At 39.0% G+C, this 22,010-nt stretch overlaps 1 protein-coding gene across 24 annotated transcripts in view; it reads left to right on the plus strand.

Annotated features, from left to right (window-relative positions):
• The window catches only part of SNAP91 (synaptosome associated protein 91), a gene marked incomplete at both ends in the record, with an annotated part of 63,239 nt that overhangs the window by 17,262 nt on the left and 23,967 nt on the right, over window positions 1-22,010 (plus strand). For 13 of the 24 annotated variants that reach the window (XM_082299715.1, XM_082299733.1, XM_082299714.1 and 10 more), the window contains 13 exons: window positions 984-1,126; window positions 2,174-2,249; window positions 4,074-4,176; window positions 5,773-5,866; window positions 7,029-7,140; window positions 8,506-8,612; window positions 9,773-9,814; window positions 12,952-13,022; window positions 14,378-14,405; window positions 16,186-16,295; window positions 17,463-17,590; window positions 21,370-21,384; window positions 21,527-21,697. In XM_082299715.1, coding sequence (XP_082155841.1) covers window positions 984-1,126; window positions 2,174-2,249; window positions 4,074-4,176; window positions 5,773-5,866; window positions 7,029-7,140; window positions 8,506-8,612; window positions 9,773-9,814; window positions 12,952-13,022; window positions 14,378-14,405; window positions 16,186-16,295; window positions 17,463-17,590; window positions 21,370-21,384; window positions 21,527-21,697 — 1,200 coding nt within the window. The remainder of the gene's footprint in view (window positions 1-983; window positions 1,127-2,173; window positions 2,250-4,073; window positions 4,177-5,772; window positions 5,867-7,028; window positions 7,141-8,505; window positions 8,613-9,772; window positions 9,815-12,951; window positions 13,023-14,377; window positions 14,406-16,185; window positions 16,296-17,462; window positions 17,591-21,369; window positions 21,385-21,526; window positions 21,698-22,010) is intronic. The other 11 variants (XM_082299734.1, XM_082299716.1, XM_082299718.1 and 8 more) reach the window with 5 other exon arrangements.

The raw sequence follows: 22,010 nt of genomic DNA on the forward strand, positions 1-22,010 counted from the left end.
AAAGTTGTCTCCTGAAGTCTTCCTAGGGCTGTATGTGGCATCACACGGGTTTTGGTCATGCAGTTGCAGTATGCAGTTTCCAAGTGTGTCTCAAAAATAGGTGATAACTCGTAGAAGGTAATTGCTGGCTGCCTAACTGGAGTCGGTAGATGACAGGTGATGTAGTAAATCACAGATCCTATCAGTAGATGTGGGATATAGAGGATAGTGGAAAGCTTACTGCCCTACTGTTTATGATTTAACTGCTTACCTTAATTTCATGCACTCTTCTGTGCAAGTTTACATCTTCTTAATGTCCAGGACACCAAGCTGTATGTTACTGTTCCCTAAGACAGTCTAATGCCTTATTTCTTCTATGTAAGGTGCAGTTGCTTCAGTATAAACTAATGTCATTCCTGGTGTTCTTTCTCACTGTTGAGGAGGTCTTAATGCATGCCTGAATGCACTCTTCTGCTTTCTGGGTCTGTAGAAATTCTAGGAGGTGTGCTGGAGCTTGCTGATTAAAACAACCTCTGGATGATGACTAGAGTATCTGTTTCTGGAGATACCTCTTTTTGCTGATGTGACTGGGTTCAGTGTGCTTGACATGCTACCTGTAAGTGAAGAATTCAGTTGTACTTATTCCTCTAACCCAGAGGTAACGAACTGTGACAATTAACTTAAAAACCTGCAAACAGTAAAGTCATACGATGTTGTGCACCCTAACTTCATCTGGGATAAAGATGGAGAAACGTTTGGTCATAGCTCGGGACAGAATTGTTGGATGAAAGAATTAGACCACTGTTGCTGTCAGCATGTTCTAATATAATTTCAGTTTGGGGTTTTTTTGGTTTTGTTTCTTTTCTTTAAATGTGGAATGTAGTCACTGAACTTCCTATTGTCACAACCACGGCCTGCAGCCTGGTGGGCTGAGAACTGGTCCATGCTGCAGACTTTCTGTCATATTTTTAGCACCTAATGCCTTCCTTTTCTCTCTCCTACAGACTTGATCCAAGCAACTAATGAAACAAATGTGAATATCCCTCAGATGGCTGATACGCTTTTTGAACGAGCAACGAACAGTAGCTGGGTGGTCGTATTCAAAGCCTTAGTCACCACACATCATCTAATGGTCCATGGCAATGAGGTATGTGTTAACAGCTCTCACAAGGCCACATTGGCACTGAACACACTCCAAGCCAAAAGTGGTAGTAGTGCAGAGGCATCTTGTCTGAACCAGTAAGGACCTGAGAACAAAGGGCAAGAATGACTCTTGATGAAAACTTACCTTCAGCAACAGAGTTGGACTGGTTTTCTGTCTCTCCATTTATAAAACCATAACATAAGACCAAGATGCAGCCTGTGCCAGGATGCTGACAATTTATGCACTGAATGTGAAAACAGAGCTAAACAGGATTAAACACTACCTGTGATTTTTTGACTAAGGTCAGAGTTGGTGTTGTGGCGCGTGTATACTGCCATCCAAATACTTGTTTTTTCTGCATAAATGTTAAAATATCTCTAGAGCTGTAAATTCAACTTTAGCCTTTTGGATCAAGTTCTCCTTATCCTTGCTTTTCATTGACCTGAATGGGCACATATGTTTGCATAAAAGGAGACAGCATGTTTAAAGAATTTCAGTATGACTGTGAAACAATTCCTCCCTGCTGTATATAAAGTGTTTTCATGCAATGAACTTCTCACAGTGTAAGTTTTTACTCCTATTTTTCCATTCCAAGTTTTGGTCAACATTCTTATCTGATTTCTCTGTTTCAGGCTGTTAGTCCCTGTATTTGATGGGGGGCCTTGCTTGTTATTAAAACAGGCCTTCAGCTTGGCTGAAACAGAGGGCTGATGGATTGAGAAGTCTGGGACTAGCCTGGATATGTGCTTTGTAAGCAGATAAATTTTTGCTCCCTCAAATCCCTGAGCATTAAACATTTCTATTGCTCCTTTTGCAATGTATTTTGTATTTTGCACATAATCTATTTTTTATATATACAGTAGAACATTTACTAGAGATTCTGACTAAAAGTAGTTAATCTGAATGGACAAAAAAAAGTTTTGAGGAAGGTATTGCAGGCTAAGACAAAAATCAGTGATTTCATGTTGTATGCTGAAAGTAATCATGCTTCTAGAAGGTACAAAACCTTCAGATGCAGCATGTGATAAGAAAAATGACTTTGTGTTGCAGAGATTTATTCAGTACCTGGCATCTAGAAACACATTGTTCAATCTCAGCAATTTTCTGGACAAAAGTGGATCTCATGGTAAGCCTACTTATGTCTGTAATCTCAACAAGATTTTAAATAAAATACTATTGTTAATTTGCTCCTTTGTTCTTAAGATGTAAATAATATTAAAATGTGCTACTGCAGACTTTTTATAAGTACTTAATAAATACAGGAGCACAAGTGAACTGCTGAACAAATTCAGAACAATATTTCTCATCTCCTGCAATATTTTTACTCAAAAGGTGAAACTGTACAAATCCTTCAAGTGCTGGTTGAAATCTGGGCTGGGTCAGCTATCTCCTTAGCTCTTATGGGTGTTAAAAGTTGAAATGGATAATTTTCCATTTAGTTTTTTGGGTTTTACTCAGTCTTAAATAGTGATTCAGTTGCTTGGGGGCACTGTGCTTTTTAGGCATTATCTGTAACTGCTTAGTGGTAGGGCTGTTGGCACCAGAAGAGCTGGTTGGTTTTGATTTGATTTGAGTCATGAATTTAGAAAGGTCTAGGCAGAAATTAAGGACTTGTTCCCTCTGAATCTTACAAAGCCTGCTTTTCTACTTTTCATGCTGGAATTATTAGTGAATTTTCCTGTGCCTCCAATTAACAGAGGAAAAGCTTGTTTCATGGTGGCTCTACCAGAAAAGAGGGAAAATATAATTCTTCAGCTGTCAGAGAATATTTGTAGATTGTATGCATACTACAGGAATGCTACAATAATGGGAAAATTCAAAGCAATGCCACATTACTTCATCTCTTGATGTAGACATGTGATGCCAAAAAAACTTTAGCATCTTTTAGACATGGTAACAGGGCAGGAACAAAGCTAAACAAATACTAAGAGTGTGTTCATCTAAGCAAAACATGATATATGTGTGTGTATATATATATATATATATATATATATATATATATATATTTGGCAGCAATTAATTCCATTAGATTCATGCATTTGTGTTCTTCACTACTTTCTTTAAACTTGAATTGCCATTTCATAGATAATACATGGTATGTTATAGATAATGAGGCATCAGATTTGGTAGTGTTTTGCCTGAGTTGGCAGGGTTACTTAATGGTGAGAGATATTAAGGGAGAATATAGTCAATGACTGAATTGAGGGGTGTGGATTTCTAGAAAGGTAACCAAAAGGGGCCTGAATCGAAGAAGATGAGTTGCCTTCTGCACACATCTCTGTGGCTTAGAGGAAGAAACACTGCTGGACAGGCTGTAAAACTAACTGCTCAGATATCATAGGTTTAAAGGGCACTGAAGTTTGAGGTACCTTGTACGGTATTATGTGCCTTGAGGATTTCTGATTTAACAGTTCAAGGAAGGCACTAGTCTCCGTGGATTCCATCATAATTTCTTTGTTCGGTAAACCTAGTCAGGGGAATTTTGAAGGTCCATGTAAGAGTCAGAGTGACTAATATACATAAAATATAAAGTGTTTAAGTTGAACTTGAGCTTTATCTTGGAAGTCCAAGAACTGTACCAGTTCAGTAGAAACTTTTTGCTAAATTGGTATTTTTCCCTGTTAATAGAGGGGTAACTTTTTTGCCATGAAGTAATATTACCCCATAACTATGTAGAGACCTCCAGCAGGTTTCCCCAGGCACCATGCTACTGGTGCCTTGCATGAATCTGTTGGAAGTAGAGGACAGTGGTAGATTGTTTTGGTGAACCACTACTGGTTTTTCTTCAGAAGCTGAAAGATGTCTTGTGCTGCCTGTTCTGTATGTGAAGCTGCATAGTGTAACAGAAATCACACAATCTTGGGGTCTGGCAGCTGTGTATTATCATTTACTAAAGAACTTCTAAACAAGCATGACAATCAAATGTAAAATGCGTAACTGTTTTTTGCAGGTTATGACATGTCCACCTTTATAAGGCGTTATAGTAGATACTTGAATGAAAAAGCATTTTCCTACAGACAAATGGCGTTTGACTTTGCAAGAGTGAAGAAAGGGTAAGCGAAGTTTAGATACGTAAATTAATAGGGTTGCCTGACCCATGAAAATCTTATTTGTGGCATTACACTTAATTTTAGTTTCTCAGTGACTTTGTTGTTATATGCTTTGTGTAGCTACAATGAAAAACCTGATTTTTGAAGTACTTGTAGTTGGTTAAAAATTGCCCAAAGAGGATAGGAAATACTGGGTAGTAAGGCAAATACGGAAGACAAAAGTAGGTGCCTCGCCGAACTGGGAGCTTTTAGTGCTAGCTTTAAATCTGACCCTAATTAAATTTTGCAGCAGTGAGGCTGTGTTTAGGATTTGGAGAAGGAAACACTCTAAAACTATGTTTAGGATGTTTCATTACTCTCCAGACACTTGCCCTAAGAAAGGTGGCTGATTGCAAACAAAGCCTAAAGTGAACACCTGAAGTTCTTAGCAGGCAACAGAGGAAACAGTTGCAAACTGAACAAAATAACATTGCAAACTGCTTGCTTTATTTCCCACAAGAACTGTGTTAAAAAAAAAAAAAAAAAGGTTAACCCAGCCCAGAGTAGTATGTTGGTATTTATGAGAACTTTTTTCTGGTCTCTGATTCTGCTAGCTGGGACTTTAAGGGCTCTAGATTTTCTCTTGAAGCACAGATGACACAGCAAGTGGCTTAACACCCACTGAAGGTGCAGCTTAATTGACTGCATATTAAAGATGCTCCTGCTAATCATGAGTTGCATACAGGATCCTTCTGGCAGTTCTGGTGTGTTCTGCAGCTTGGGATTCTGACCTGTTGATGCAGGCATCACTACCAGGCTGCTCTCTCCTGCTTCTCAAACAGCCAGAAAGTGTAAGGCCTACTGTGGCAGCTTTGCTGTGTAGGTGGATGCCATTCCCTTAGTGGGGATCATATGAGTTTGCTCTTGCACACTTGATGTTAAATAAAGGTAAGTTTGGGCTGCTGGGGATCCTACTGTTCCTGTCTTTCTGTAAATTCCTGGAAAGGCTTTCTATGCCTGTTATTTCTGGTGCTCAGAACAAGGTGCTGCCTCAGAGTATAGCATAAAATAAGTAAGAGTATGTATGCATTTCCAGTCTGCATATGTACACCTGTCTGCAGCCAGAACAGGGCAATACATAACCATGGTTTTGCAGGCTTGTCATAACCAGAGATAAAAATGACCATGCTTGGAGACTGCTATGAGACTATGGATGACTCTTAAGAAATGCTACACATCCATGGACGTGTCAGCAATGAGTTGTCATTAGTTACACATAACAAACTTTGTGCACAAAGTGTATCAGTCTAAGTACTTCTGTGGTAGTATTTCTAGTTATTAATTTAAGCTCCCAGTGTCATCTTTCCGTAAAGAGATCAATCTCTTCTGTTCATCACTCTAACACAAAACCTTTCCTCACCTGCTGTCAGAAAGAGTGGCTGGATGAAGTATGTTTCATGCCAGCTCTCATGATGACATGAGAAGGAGAATCAGACTGTGTTTTTGAAATGGTTTAAAATGAGTTATAGGTGCTTCAAGCATAAATTTTAGACAACAGATTAGTTTTGGGGAAGGGAGAGAGGAAACAGCATGGTTTCTAATCTGTATTCCCTCTTGCAGAGCGGAAGGTGTAATGAGAACAATGGCTCCTGAAAAGCTGCTGAAGAGTATGCCAATATTACAGGAACAAATTGATGCACTACTTGAATTTGATGTATGTATTGAAGCTGACCTAGCATTAACACTGGGCAGTTACTTATAAATGATTCATTATAATGAGCACATTTCACCTTGTAGGTAATGCTTTACTCATCATCCCTTATGGAGGGCCAAAAAAATCCCCTTTTCAGTGTCCCACTGAGGTATTGTGGCCAAAGAATGGCCCTTGCCCATATGTATGAAATGTAAAGATTGCACTTTGGGTTTTGTAGAGAGGGAACTTGGAGTTTCATCTTCTGCATCAGTGAGGGGGAAGAAATGGACAAAACAAGGAGACTGAAAACTCTCTTTTCTGTCTTTGGCAAACAGCTTCTTTTGGGGGGAGGGAAAAGCCCATTACAATACCACATGAACACTGTTTGACTTCCTCAAAATCTTCATCTTGTTTTCAGCTGTGAACTAAATTGGCTAAAGTTTCATCTAGGCTGTTCATATATATAAGTGTATGCAATATATTTATCATGTCATGAATGCTGATGGGATTGTTTATTTTACCTAAGGATAAAAACAAAAATCATTTGTTGTGGGAGGCACAGTGTGACATTTCAAAGAGGTTTTTGAAGGAATTGCTTCTTCTGTTGGTGGGCAGCAAGATACACTTTGAGGTGGAAGGCAGAGCCTACTCCAGCTCTCAGAGGAAAGGCTTAGAAGTACATGTCTCACAATGTGCTTTCCATTCCTTAAATGGCATAGGAATTGTGATAGTGCTCTCAGGAGATATTTTTAAGAAAAGAAAGACCTTTTAATAAATGAGCACATATTTCTTTCCTAAGTTGATGTGAGAAAGGATCTTGACATCATTAATCCAAATACATTATCTCATAGAATATTAAGTTTTTGTTAAGCTCTGCTGTAAACTGACATCTTTTGTCCATTTCATTAAAACCATTAATAGCATCTCTGCCTTCCTCTTCTTCGTGATAAGTGAAGGAGACAAGACTAAGATGTTGCTGTGGATACTCCTCTGCTGTAGAGTTTGTTTTGGAGTGATGAGGAAAGCAGTCCTTGATCTGCTAACCAAAGCTTTTGTTTAGTGTCTTAGCATGAAAACTTCAGTGCTTGGTTCTGTCTGTGACAGCACCAAATACCTGGTGTGAGCCAAAATATTAGATTGCATTTGATGCTTGTTTTGTAAATAACTGGTATTTTATTTGTAGGTTCATCCAAATGAACTGACAAATGGTGTCATAAATGCTGCATTCATGCTTCTGTTTAAAGATCTCATCAAACTTTTTGCTTGCTACAATGATGGGGTTATTAACTTACTAGGTAAGTAACCTGGCTTGTATCTCACATACCATAAGCGAGTGAAGAATCAGTTTCAGGTCTGCTTCAGTTTTTTTACTTAACTTCCATTAAAGCTACATTTATCTTGACTGTTCTAGTCTGATTTTAGAGAAAATTTTAAGCTGCACCCTCTTACATTACTGGTCATCTGAGGCTGGATCATCACATGCCCTTAAAAGTGTGTAGATGCTTACTTTAAAGACACTGACTATCTCTGTGCTTAAGGAAGTGTACTGTGCTGTGTGAGCATGCATAATATGTCCCACAAGGTTAGACGCTTTTGCATTTTTAAGATGCCCACATTCTTCTGTTATATATCACAGTATCAATTAGGTTTGAAAAGACCTTTGAGATCATCGAGTCCAACTTGTGACCAAACACCACCTTATTACCTAGACCATGGCACTGAGTGCCATATCCAGTTTTTCCTTAAACACCTCCAGGGACAGTGACTCCATCACCTCCTTGGGCGGCCCATTCCAATGTCTAATTGCCCTTCCTGTGAAGAAATTCTTCCTACTGCCCAACCTAAACTTTCCCTGGCACAGTTTATGACTGTGTCCTCTTGTCCTGTTGCTGGTTGCCTGGGAGAAGACACCAACCCTCACCTGGCTATAACTTCCTTTCAGGTAGTTGTAGAGAGTGATAAAGTTATGTGGTAGCCTTGTATGAAGTAATACACTCCTGAATAACATTCCTGATCTGCCTGAAAGCATGAATTCCAAAATGGGATCCCCTCCAGAACCCTACCTACCATCAGCCTACAAAGTGTAAAGGAGGCATGAGCATGTTCTGAAGCTCAGGCAGCCTGGTGTGATCACCAGCATGACACAATGGGTTGGGCATAAAAATTCAATTGAAATTTCACTGTCTACTGCTGCTTAAAGCTTAAGTTCAGGTTGAAATATGTGGCAGCTGTGTTTAATAATGGACACAGGTGGACCTTAGAGAACTACTTAAGTGAAAAAGTGCAGTTCTTTTGAGTGAAGACAATTTGGAGAGGACATATATTAATATATGTTTAAGTATCCTTAATTATTTTGAACTTTAAGTTGGGTAGCTACTTCATCTGCTTACTTTCTAGTCTTTAAAAAAGTGGTTGACATCACACACAATGCTGTGGCTAGTTGGGGTTCAGTTTGATGGTCTATATAATTCTTTAGCAGCTCAGCAAGCCCAGCTTCTAAATTATAGTAGGCAAGAGGGATGCCACTAGATTAATGTCCAAGCAGTAAATGTTAATGTAGTGTCATATTCTTGAAAGGTGATTCTTCTGAAGACTAGAGTTGCAGATGTAAGACCGTATGTGAGACATTCTAACTGAAATTTACTGCATTATTTCTTTAGAGAAATTTTTTGAAATGAAAAAGGGACAATGTAAAGATGCTCTTGAAATCTACAAACGATTTCTAACTCGAATGACCAGGGTATCAGAGTTTCTTAAAGTTGCAGAGGTAAGTGGCTTTCAGTCTTCTGGAGTCTGGCACTTAAGTACTTGGTGATTTTTTTTTTTTTTAGCACCAATGCAAAGTATTAATTGCACTTGTTAAGCATCTGTCTCAGTGTGTATAAACGGATCTGGATCTTGGATCTGCTTGTTCAGGTCTTGTAGTTAAGCCCTGCTTAAGACTTCTACATGGCTCTGTGGTGCAGCCAAACTCAACTTTCCTGGTTAAATTAATAGATGACATGACTTCAAATGTACCAGTATTTCTGAGAAATGCTGTAATAAATGCATACTTCTAGGACAGGTTTGAATATTAGAGGAAGATACAGCAATTGGGAATAAAAACATGCAGATTTTTTAAATCTGTTTTTTTAGTTTTTGCAGCCAACATTAGGTTAACTGTAATGTGAGATTTTCCTGGTTTTGTTCCTTGTTATCATCCTCTTATGTGGATAATAGGAATATTACATGGTTAATTAACTCCTTTGCTGGATTCTCATTTGTGGTAGTTGGCTCTTTGGCACAGGGTGCACATTTTCCACGTTTCATACTTCATTATAACGGAACAGCAGTAATGAGCTTAATAAAAAGTTTGTTTCTTTGCTAATTCACTTGTCTATGGAGAAGCCTAATAGATTCCCTAATGTCTTGTAATGTCAGATATGAATACTGAACTTGAGGGAGTAAAGTACTTTAGGGACCTAGGTCAGCTTTTCTGGACAGGGGTTATAGTGACTCTGCTTCAGGATTACAAGGTGCACTGGAGCTTGCTGCTCTGCTGCAAAAGCTGAACTAGCAGTCACTCTGAAGAACCATGGTGAAGCAACAGGGCAATTAATAGAAGATTGCAGACTTAGACTTAACTTCCTGTCCTCTGAGACAATGGTATATGGCCAGTGTATTTCAGTATAGAGTATGAATTTCACATGTGGGAAATCCTGCTCCATCTTGTTATCCTTTTATTTTAAATGGATTTTTAATTTGTGGGGGAAAAAACCAAAAACCTGCTGCAGGTTATGGAAGGTAGCTGCTGGAAAGATGGACATCTGCTTTCCAACTTTGTAGTATTTTTCTAAAGACAGAGTGCATTATAGCTTGAAGAAAATTAATGCCTGCTGCAGTGGAATAATGCACTTAGGTTTTACCTTTACTCTTTTATCTCCACAGCAAGTTGGGATTGACAAAGGTGATATACCTGATCTTACACAGGTAAGCTTCTCTTGCAGTCTTTTTGGATTTGTGTAATAAGTAAAAGTTCTGTAATTAGGAAAGCACACCAGGAATGCAAATGTTGGTGAAGGCATGCCACCTAAGATGCTGTAGCTGCTGGTCCATTTTAAGTATCACTTGCAAATTGGCCTGGGTGCCTGGCTTTGTGTTTGATGTGAAGAGGATATTTACTTAGAGGAAGAGGTCCATGCTGAAGAGTTCACCTGTGGCAGTTTTGATGCCAGTAAAACTGGAACAGAAGAGCAACCCAAACTACTGAGCAGCTGCAAACCCCAACTGTTCATATAGTTTTTGTTCATGCAGTTCTCGATAGCCTCTTGAAAGCCTGGTTTAAATCAGCATCAGAATAGTGTTTCTCTTAGTTGAATGCCACTTAAAAATTCTGAAAGTGAGATGTTATGAGAAGGTGGAGAGTTATAATCTTTGTGGATTTCATATACAATGGGCCTATAAAGTCTGGCCACTCCTTCAGCAGAGAAAAGCAGCATGTGCAATACCAGACCTAATCCTGAAACAGCTGCCACAGTATGTTCCCCTAATTCTGTACCTCAGGGGCTCTTTTTTAACACAGTCCAGTCAGTGATGAACTGAGTCCTTAAACCAGAAGAGATCACCTTAAACCCAGTTAATGATATATGCTTTATAAATTTCTGTGGCATTTTTATCTGCTTCTGCTTGTGTTGTGCCAGCCTGTTCTGCATCATCAGTCAGTGCCGCACTTGCTCAGCAGCGCCTTAGTTATGGCTGCCGGATGGTCCCTTCCACCCCGTGAGCCAACACTTTAAAATACAATGGTTCTTTTGGAAGGAAGGGATCTACTGTGATAATCTCATCCAACTTCCTGACCACTTCAGTCTCTGCTCAGGTAGTCTGTCACAGCTGTGTTCTCCCAAAGGCTGCTTGGCACTCACTTGCTAAGGCTAGCCTGAAACATGCTGTATAGTTTATGTATAAGACCTCAGCAGCATACTTCAGAGAGAAATAAATAAAAGGTGAATAATAAAACTGAATTTCAGTTAATAATTAGTACATAATTCTGCATAGTATCAATGGTATACCTAAATTTCTATAGCAAGCCCTGGCAATAGTTGGTATTCTGCAGAAGTTGGCTGTGTTGAAACTCTGTGTGCACATACTCTGTAAATCCAGACAAGTGGTCCCAGTAGTGCAATCCAAGTTGATAATCGTCTTCTTTGGACTTCATAGTTTGGCTACAAAGTTTTGGAGACTGAGAAGGCATATTTGCAGAAAAAAATCTTGGTTCATTTTTATTTACTAGCATTTCTTAAAGTATGACAGTTTTGCCCCTAGTAGCTAGTAGGGAACCCAAATCTAAGGTTCCAGCACAAGGCTGACTGATAGATTATCTAATGTTAAAACAGCATCTAGAAGACATTAAGCAATGTTCAGTGTTGCAAATTGGGTACTAGGTAGTATTTCCTTTCCAAATTGGTGCATCTGGGTAGAAATTTTCTGAAGCTTCTTCTCTGATTTCTGTTGGATAGATAAGTTTTGTATTACCTTGCTGGTTTTTAAGAAACCTTTGACTAGTATATTGGAAAGTTATCTAAAGTGTCTAGAAGTAACTGGTAACAGTAAATCATGCAATCCTTTTTTTTAATTTTTTTTTTTTAAACATAGCTTTTACTTGCATGTTAAAGTCACACAACTTGTATCTTACAATATAGCCTTTTTGAATATGTAAAAGTCTGAATCCGTCTGGATTTTTTTAGTTTGTTTTACCGTTCTTCTTTTATTTTCTGCTGGAGAATTCTTTTAACTAGGTCACTTATGTTTAACCAATTCTTATTATGCCCAAATGAATTGAAAGTTAATAAATATGCCTGTAAAAGCAGCAAGGTCAAGATGTCTCTTCACTGCTTGTGTACGTAGGACGTATTTAAACTCAATATGTCATTTAAGATTATTTTGAGCGTTTTAAATTTCTGGATGTGTTAAGTTACTGGTTTTAATGCTAAAATCAATATGCAGACACTGCATGCACACTGAGCTGTGCACTGGTACTAGCAGGTGCTATGCATCCTGAAATACCTGATGCAGCCAGTCTGCTGGTTTTTCAGTATAGGAGCAGTGAGTAGTCTGTTTTCAAGCATCACAAACTGACTTGTTTGATAATTATGTCTGCCCTGAAATTAAAGATGTTGTTTATGAAAAACATCATAGATATTGCTGTCAGGAATTGTGGTTGATCTGAAAGAGACTGATAAAGAGAATTCCCTGTTTAGAGACTGATGAACTGATGAACTTGTAACGCTGATGAAATATTCAGTTATTATATGCTACTGTACCTCTCAAGGGTTTCTTCTCTGCTTGTAGATCTTCTAGGAGTCTACTTATCCAGACTCTATTTTTATACTGGAATAGCTAAGCCCAGTGTGCATTTACAACTACTTTTTCTGTCTGCCATTGTAACAGCAAGTGCCTGTGGGTATTGGCTGCTGACCACAAAAAAGTTGCTTAAAATAAAACCTAAAATCGGGGAGGCCTGAAAAAGCTTAGTTTTTTATAGATGTCTAAAATAATAATCTTTCTGCATTTCGATCTAGCTGCACAGTAACCTGTGTCAGGGTACCATTTTGCTAAGAACAGCTATAAGGTTTTCTGATGTTGGGGGTCTTGAGCTAAAGGTAGCTCCTTCTGGGGGCATTGGAAAGAACTTTGTTTCATTTAGGCTGCAAATGCTTTCTAACCCTCTGGTCATGAAAGAGGTGTTGGGGGTCTGACCACAAGCAAAGCTGAAAGTGTGACCTTGAACCTGTGAATCTTGACATTAACTCTGTGGATGCCTGTGCTGTTGTCAGTGTTTAACACTGATTTTAAAGCATGATGAGCAGCACATCCTGGATTTAGGCTTCAGGTGCTGCATAGTGGAGGTAGACGTTTTCCCTCTGCAAATTTGGATGCAGTAACATCTTTTTAAAAACTGGCTTTGCCTGAATACTTCTAGCATGGAAATGCACTATTTCCACACTGATGTAAGTAAAGTAACTGAATGAGCACACACAGTGGGCTTCAGGGAAGTTGCTGCTGGATTTCAAAGTATGGTTAGATCACTGCAGTACATTGAGGTGTGTATCTTTCTTTTCACTTTCAAGGCTCCCAGCAGTCTCATGGAGACCCTTGAGCAACATCTAAACTCACTGGAAGGAAAAAAACCTGGCAACAAGTAGGTATATATGTTGTACCATGTATCTAGGCATAGGAGTGACAGGGTGAGATTAATTCATGTTTAGGTTTGCCTCCACCAACCTCCTTCTGTCACTTAGCTGGAAAATAAGTAAGACAAGGCTTTTCCTTCCTTTTAAAAAGTCATCTTAATGGCAACCTTTTCTTTAATTACTGGTAGTGGGGGAAACACACAGAGCAACTAGACACTTTCCAAAATTAGGTAAAATTACTTCAGGAAAACTTGAAGGAACTGGGGGTTTGCATGCTGCTAAGGCTTTTATCATCAAAATCTATTTCTTTTCTAATGGTTTTGCATCTTCTTGCTAGATACTTGCCATGGCTAAATCTAGGAAGGATTAAGCTAAACCTCTGTTTTCTCTTTTACTGTTGCTTTCCTTGCAATTTAGCGAAGGGTAAGTACATACCTTTACATATCACTTGCTTACTGGCATGGTTATGTGTATTTTTCAAAGATTTTCTTGAGCACTTAGATATTTTCTTTGAACTGAGCTCAACTGTTCTTTGCTTTTGTATATAGTCATTAAGTTATTTTTTTGTCATTTCTGTGATTAGAAGATCTGCAAATCTTGTAATCTGTTCTACAGCTCCTAGGACTTACCCAATTCAAGTAACTTATGGGATGGATGCTAGTTCAATACTGGTGCAGCTTTATCTTCAATTCCTCCTTTCATCTCTTAGATCAAAGTAGCTCTAAAAATATGTAGCAGTATTTTCATACCTCATAATGAAAGCAAACAGATGCACTGACGTGCATTTTAAGTTATGATTAAGGCTCTGTCAGTTACTGTTAGTGTGATTTTTGTGCATGTGGGAGAACTTTCAGCTTGAACTTTCCAACTCACTGTTTTCATACTTTTAAATGCAGTTATTTTCAAGTAACTCTGACTTTCTTTAAAAGAAAGCAGACTTTGAAAATTTGCTGATACATCCTCAGAAGACTTATGTTAGATAACTGCTTTAGTATTGGTGGTGTTCTGATGCTGTTGCATGGTTTTCTAATATAGTGACACCTTGCCCATGTAACTCTTTCCTACTGGGTCCTGTAGGCACCAAAGCAAGATACTTGCATGCATCTCTGCCTTTCCTCCATTTAGTAGAGCTTATTTAAAAGGCAGAATAATCCTCTGATGCTAGTTAGCTTAAAAGATTAATTTAAGATTTGAAGTAAAATTTGCATTCCTTGTCTAAAGTGGCACATGGAAGTTTGAGAAACGTAAAGGGCATGCAATTGAAGAGGTCTTCAAAGAACTTTCATGATTAGGTTTTGGTCTTTTTGCAGGAGTTTTGATGACCTAAACTATACTTATCTGAAAATCCCCTTTTTTTTTCTAGATCTGGGGCCCCTTCTCCTCTGAGCAAGGTAAATACTGCCAGCTGCTATACTAGATAATTCTTTTTCAGGTGATATAGTTTAGAACATTGTAAGGGCATAAAGAGTTAAACTTCCATCTCTTAATCTACTTTTTAGACTTTGCCACGTAATTGACAAAATTGCATCTTTTAATGGCTTTATAAATAATGGCCCTGTAAGAGCATGTCACTGATCTGAAGGGCTGCGGTGCTTGTACCATCAGGATGCTAAGGAACTTTACCTGGGTGTGATGATTGCTCCTTGTGAAAGCATAAAAGATACACATATTTTTATCTCCGTTTCCCTTTTTTTTTTTTTTTTTTTCTTTCACTCCACCTTAATTCTCATGTCACTGAGAAACTTGCTCCAGGGTATTTCTCCTCCAAATATTTTACTCCTTCACTCCCTCTGCTCTGCAGCTTTTTAGGAGGAAGTTCTGACTCTTTTAAAACCATGTTCATGTGAAAAGCCAGGAAGAAAGGAGGAAAAGAAAATTTTCATCCAATATATTTAGTTTCAGAAATGACCTTTATTAGTGAGACTGCTGATCTTAATTTAAAGCAAGGGTTGCCAGTGGAGATGCCTTGGTTTGAGTGTCAGATAAACTAATGAGCTTTATGGTGTTAGTAATAGTATCTCCTGGTATCCCTGGAGCATTGCCAGGTGCTATAGCTGTGTCTCATAATGGGTGTTGTGCAGGAAAAACTCAATGAAATCTTCTGAATCTAAGGCAGGGGGGTCAGTGTCTGATTCTAGAGAAAGTTCTTAAATTTCTTTCTGAAAAGCCCTTTACAAAAAACCACAACAAAACCAAGCAAAAAATACCCCCTCCAACTCTTCTGTTTAATACGAGAGCAGTTAGTGAGAACTACATGGTGGTTCAGAAAGCGTTCTTAAAACTTTAACCACATCTTCCTTCATGCACACGAGGGATTGGGACCCTTATAATCTCAAACTTTACTAAAGCTTTGAGGAGAGTCTAGAAAGCTTACACCCATCTGCTAGAGTTATGATGATGAGATGGCAGTAGAAGAACTCAGAAGAAAATCTCTTCACCTTTGCCATTCTTTTTCCTTCTTAGAAGTGGTCAGAATGGCAAACAGTACTAAAATTAGGACTTGTTTTCAGTTTTTAGGAAAAGGCTCTCTCTAGCATGAGAGATGCTGTACCAAAGCTTATAGTATCTTTTAGAATTAAATCGACGCTCTACCAGGTAACTTGAGTCTTCAAGTTCACAGAGGAATTGAGATATACTCTCCTGGGTGGCTGTCCTTGCCATACTTGAAGTATCTTTATCCAGAATTGGAGGAGCTGATGAAGCAAAGTCATAGGCTGAGCTGTCTTTTGTATCTTCCCAAGGACTTAACCTTGAGTGCTGTTGATGGCTCTTTAAGCGCTCTTCTGAAGATTTACAAACACACTTTTAACTAGTTTCTAACCATTTCTCTTCTCTCACCATTTCTGTGGTTAGACTACTAAGGTGCTGTTGAGGGCAAACAACTATTTAATTCCATAGACAACATGAAGAGTCTGACAGTTATAGAAACAACCCCTTTAGAACAAATCTTGTAGAAATTTTTTCCCTCTTTGGAGTCACCCTGGGGTTTCTCAGCTCTACGACCATCTGAAAACTTAGCCCGGTCTTCCTTAAATTCTTTCAGAGGAGAGAACAGCTCACAATAAAAAGGCCTCATGTCAAAATTGGGTTTTTAAAGTATGTGCATCTGTGCATGAGTTGGTTGTGAAGAAATGTTGGGATATTGAATGTATATTTAAAATATTTCTCCAGTCTTCTCCAGCCACAACTGTTACATCTCCTAGTTCTACTCCAGCAAAAACTATTGATACATCTCCTCCAGTTGATCTTTTTGCAACTTCATCTACAGCTGCTCCAGTCAGGTAAGTTAAAAAGTGTATTTCAGTTACTGAGCTTGGTGTGGGTTCCAAAGTCATACAACAGGAGGCTTGCCTGAAAGGCTTTGCTTCTTTTACAAGTAGTGTACATCAGTTTTCAATGATCTACATTATTCTACCAGTATAGATCACAAATAAACTCTTAACACAAAAAAAACCCCACAAAACCCAAAAACCGAAAACCAAAAATACTATACAGAAACTTCTAATTGAAAAACTGAAGTAATGTGCAAATCCCAAGTAGTCTTTGCTGACCTTCAGGAATCCCTTTCTAAACTGCTGAATTCTCTTTTCCTGCTTTTCCAATCAGTTAATGAAGCACAAAGATAATGAACTTCTGAAGGTTAAAATAAAAAAAATAAACATTTTACCTGTGAGAAAATCTGAACCTTGCTTTCAATTCAAAACCAGAACAAAGCACTCTTGCTCATTGTAAAGAGCCAGGTGATTGAACTCCAGAGGCGTAAAAACTCTAAGCTTGACCCAAAAGTCTGTAAGATGTAACTAATTTAAGTGTCAGGTGAAGAACTTCCCTGAAGAAAGAGCTTCTATTGTTTGTTATTTAAATGTTCTAGATGAACAAGGTGTGGTTTCCTAAGTAATTACCTGACTGCCGTAACCCACAGAAATTTTGCCAGTTCTCTTCTACCTGCAGCCTGTTTATAGCCTGGAGATGCAGGTTTCTTGCTTTCTGACATGGCCTGGTGTAATATGGAAGTAGAATGGTGCTGGTGTCAGTCACAGCAGTTATTTTCTCTGTTTTTAGGGACCACCTGGGATTTTGCATTTTCTGGTTTGGGTGTTGTAGTGGGGTTTCTTTTGGTTTGGTTAGTTGGGTTTGGGTTGGGTTTTTTTTTATTTGGTTATTTGGGTTTTTTTTAAAATAATTGTACGTCTTGTAGTCTGTTGCAAGGTCATTATCAGGAAATGGAAGTAAGTTAAGGCTCCCATCCTGTGTTGTAATGTATTCTTGGGACTCACTACACTAGAGGTACTTATGGCCACTTCTCTAATCCTAAGGCCTGAAAAAAATGTCTCTATTTCATCCAAACTAAGGTTAATTCCTATAACCCAGTCATGACTTTTTAAAAAAAATTGATTGAAATGGCAAATTCCTCCAGTATTTAATGTCTCTCTTCCTTTTCTTGGCAGCTCTTCCAAACCATCCAGTGATCTTTTGGATCTTCAGCCAGATTTTGCTGGTACTGGGCAGGCAGCTCCAGCACCTGCTCCTGTGGGTGCTGCTGCTGCTGCTGCTGCTGGAGGCACTTCATGGGGAGGTAGAGAAACCTCACTATCAGCATCTCTTCTTGCAGTCTCCATCTTCTTGCCTGGCTGAGCTGAAGTCTGCCTCTTCCTCTGCTAGCGCAGGATGTTCCCAACTCACTCCCAGGCTTCTGCTGACCTGATAGTCAGGCATCCCTTTGCAGCATAAGGCTACTTTTTCTTTCCAGGCATATGCATAATAGTATAATCTGCTTATAAGGGCCTGACTGCAAAGCTGGGGGAGCCAGCTAAATGTGACTAAAAGTGAGCAGAAAGGGATGGATGAAGGTGAGCAGGTAGGGTAGGCACTTCAAAACAGAAGAACCAGAACTGCTTATGTGCTTATTGGCAGGGTGGGGGCAGAAACCAGCTCTTCTGTTCATAGAGCAAAGCCCACAGATCAATAGGAGGAGGAACAAAAATAGCTTTTGAAACAAAAATGCATGTAAAGCAAATGGTTGCAACTTAGTTCTGCTGCAAGTGTGATTACCTCTGAGAAGCTGTAACATATTTTAATAAAGTATCTTCCTTGTGTACTTAGAATAATAATATGGAAATAGAAGTAGAGGGCTAACTGCTTTCAAACAGGAATAGCTAACCAGCTCTCTGAAATCTGACCCTGTTGTTCCAGGCAGCCCTAGCAGCTGGTGATCTGGAAGACCACAGTAAATGTAGGCAGTGTTCACTCCTGTCCTGTTAAAACAAGGAATTAGGCCAGTAAATGTGATTTAATTTGCACAGTTGTAAACCCATTGTGGGGTAATCTTAGGAGATCCTGTGTGGCAGCTTAATGAACTCATCAGCCCTCTGCCAGCAGGAATGCAACACTGAGTCATGCTGACTCTGCTGTCAGTGCTCATACTGGGTACTGGTGGCTTCTGCAGTCCCTGCTTCCGTTCTTAGTTGTAGTTCATTACAGATGACATTGTACTTCAGCCACTTCATTATGAGAGGATAGCTAGGGCTGCCATGTAGACATTGTATTGCATATTCCAGTTTAATCTGTTGAATTAATTTCTTTTTTTCCCCAGCAAATGTCAATTTTATTAACAGAGAGGTAATCTTACCCAGAAAGCAAGACCAAAGAATCATCTATTCTAAGATGCCTGGGACTAATTATTCTGCAGTATTTTGATTGTGTCCTATTTGTCTTACTTCGTCATTGCCAAGCACTGAAATACAAGCTTTTGAGATGTTTGAAAGAGCATGAAAGAGCTAACTTTTTTAAGCAGTTGCTCATTCCTGCAATAATAGAAGTATAAATAAATAGCCAGTAATATTTAAAGTACTGCTTTGCATGGAAATTGTAGGCTGATTTGGTTTGCTTTTTTTCTTTTTTGGACAAAACACCCATAGTTTGGAACTGAGGTTTTTTTATTCCTCTGAATTACTAAAACTTTAAAATTGATTAGTAATGCACCTAGTCTTGCTCCATGACAGAAAAGGACAGCTAACTATTTTCCTGTGGCCAGAATTGTCACTACCCTCATCAAGACTACTTATCTTTCAGGATAGCATTTTGGTAACTTAGTAAGCTTCAGCTTTGTCTGCTGCTTTACTGCTGGCAGTAGTCCAGGTATGATGACCTGATACTGCCCTGGAATCTTGCTTGCTTTTTTTTTTTTTTTTTTTTTTTAACTCTCTGAAAGAATAAAAATATTTCACTGGGAGGGTAGGGCAGTACTGAGGCAGATCCATGATGTGAGCTAGTGAACTCTCCATTCCTGGAGATTGTTCAAGACCTGACTAGTCAGAGCCATGACTGACCTAATCTGGTGTTGGGAGCACTGTTGTTCTGAGCAGGAGGCTGGACAAGATGACCTTCCTTCCACCCAGGACTTTTGGGAGGATGTGTAACCATGCCTCCCTGCCACTTGAGCTGCTTATTCTTCTGGGCTACAGCAAGTTAATGTGGAAACTCATGAGAAAATAGTAGTAGAGGGAGGAAGCTGGAAGAAGTGCTGCAGTTCAGAATAGCCAGGAAAATGTGAACATCAAATACTTCATGGTGCAGAATCAATACATGTCAACAATAAATAATCCTGCTTTCCTCAGTCTCACTGGTAGTGTTGATTCTGTGTTTTGCCTGTATATTCAGTATAGTGGACTATATTTAGGGGTATGTACAGTACACTGTGTATTTTGTTGTATACCTACTGTATTTCTGAATGCACAATATGTCATCTAGCAAATGAACTATAACGTGAAAATCTACACTTCTCTCAAGATAGGGTAATATGCTGCCTGCAGCATACTGCAAGAAGAGATAGGTATTTGGCAGGCAGAGTAGACTATAGTATTACAAAAAAGACAGTAGGTCGAAGTCTGCATCTTTGTGAGGTTTGACTCTTGGATGTAAAAGCAAATTGACTTGAATTTCTGCTCTGAACTACCTTACTGTGTGCCTTAGAACATGGATTTGCTAACAATATTGTTCCTTTAATATTACTATACAAAACCCCACTGGTTTTAATCATTCCCATATTAAGACTAAGCGTAGATTGCGGTGCTGGATAATTGTAATTCCACTGTATTAAGTTCTATAACATAACTGAATACTAAGAAGGTATTGAATACTAAGCTAATAGAACTTAAAAGTTTGCCAACACTTGTTTATCTCAAGTCTAACTGTGAGACATCCACCAGGTGTGCAGTAATGGGATACCAGAGTGCTGCATTTTTAATGTACTCTTCTGCTCTTTCAGAATGGTGTTTTGACTTAGTTCAGTTGTGCAGTCAGTCTCAAGTAGAGCTTGCCCGAGGAACTAATTACGAACACTGTAAAGAACCTAAATGTAGGTTTTTCCTGCCACTTTTACAAGTGTTGTAAAATAAAGACAAATTTGTGAAGATAGGGCTATGCCTGCTCAAATCATTTTGCTTCCAAATGCTGACCCACAGTCAAGCATCAGGACTCTGCTTGCTGTTCAGTGTGGATCAGAGGAACCCATGACCCTGTTATGTGTGCAATGAATCTAGGAGCAGCACTGAGCTACTGGTTAGTAAACAAATAGTTGTTGAACTCAGACTATCCTAACTACAGAATAAAAATTTGATAGGACAGACTCATTAGTTTTCACATGTTTTTATATCTTGTGGTTGATTTTTATGTAGGCAAAACTTCTGTGTTTGAGCTCAATCTGGCTGATCTCAGAGGACATCAAATTGTAGGAAAGTCTGTCATTAGAGATGCTTCATTGGCTTCCAGAAACAGTTGACTAAGGAACCAAAGCTGGAGCAGAGCCAGTCTGCTTATGCTTATGCTGTCAACATTCATACTCCTTATAGCAAGTGTTAACAGAGTTAGTTGTTTCTGCAGAACATGTTTGCTCTATCATAAATGCAGAAAAAGCTTTCAAAGAGGAGCTGCTCTACTTATTTATTTATTTATTTATTTAGCACTTAACAGTTGTCCCAAGTCCAAGAACCACCACCTGTTTGTCTCTCGGAATATATTTCGGGACTAGGGATGCCATTTATCATATCCTGAAGTAACTTAACACTGTATTTGCAAGCTGCTCGCTGCTAAGGTACCCTTGCTTTAGTGCCTGTTCTGTGAAGGGTTCTAGGCATGTACTGGTTCTGTTTTGAAGAGTTGTTAAACAGATTGAGCTTTGTCATGTCAGAATAACTTCTTGAATGTTAGAAAAGCAATTGTAGAAATTATGTTTGTAGACATAACCTAGACATGTAATTTAGAATGAACATTTGGCTAAAGAACATCTTCAATCTGGCAGTTCTGCTAATTGCTCTGTTTTTTTATTCTGCTGTCATTTTAATGGACAATCACTAGACCTCTTGGGAGAGGGTGAGTAGTATTTTTGATTTCTAAGACCTTTGTATGTGAAGACTCCTTACTAAAAGCTCCAGCTTTCTGGAGCTGAGTGATTGTGGTCTCTGCCTTTCCCCTTACCTTTCCTGTTTGATCTTCATTACATGGTTGCATATAGATAATCTGGCTGCACTTTCCGGTGTTACCTCTGAGCCACAGATTTCAGATCCATTTGCCTCAGAGCCTACTGCAACTACTGCTCCAACCCCTGATACTACAACTACTACGGCTGCTGCCGCTACAACTACCACTGTCACTGCTGCCACTGCTGAAGTGGATCTCTTTGGAGGTTAGTTGGGTTGCTGTAGTCCTCTACACCAGTTCATGATGCAGTTGAAGCAATACTGAGCTCAGCTGTGTAGCAAGGCCTCTGGTTTAACCAGCTGTATCAGAAGTGCCTGTGTGTTGGGTGCTAGATGGAACAGGAAATATAAACTGCCCAACTACTTCTGTTTGCTGTGCTTTTAGCTAATAGACTCTGCATATATATGGAAAAATATATGGGAAACTGTAAATCCTAAGACTGAGTTACCATATGATTGAACAGCTAAGAACAGTAGTTCTCAGGTCCACATGGGAGTAAGCAGGAATTTTTTTCCACA

This window comes from Coloeus monedula (genome assembly GCF_965178545.1).
Source record: "Coloeus monedula genome assembly, chromosome: 2".
Classification (NCBI taxonomy): Eukaryota; Metazoa; Chordata; class Aves; order Passeriformes; family Corvidae; genus Coloeus; species Coloeus monedula.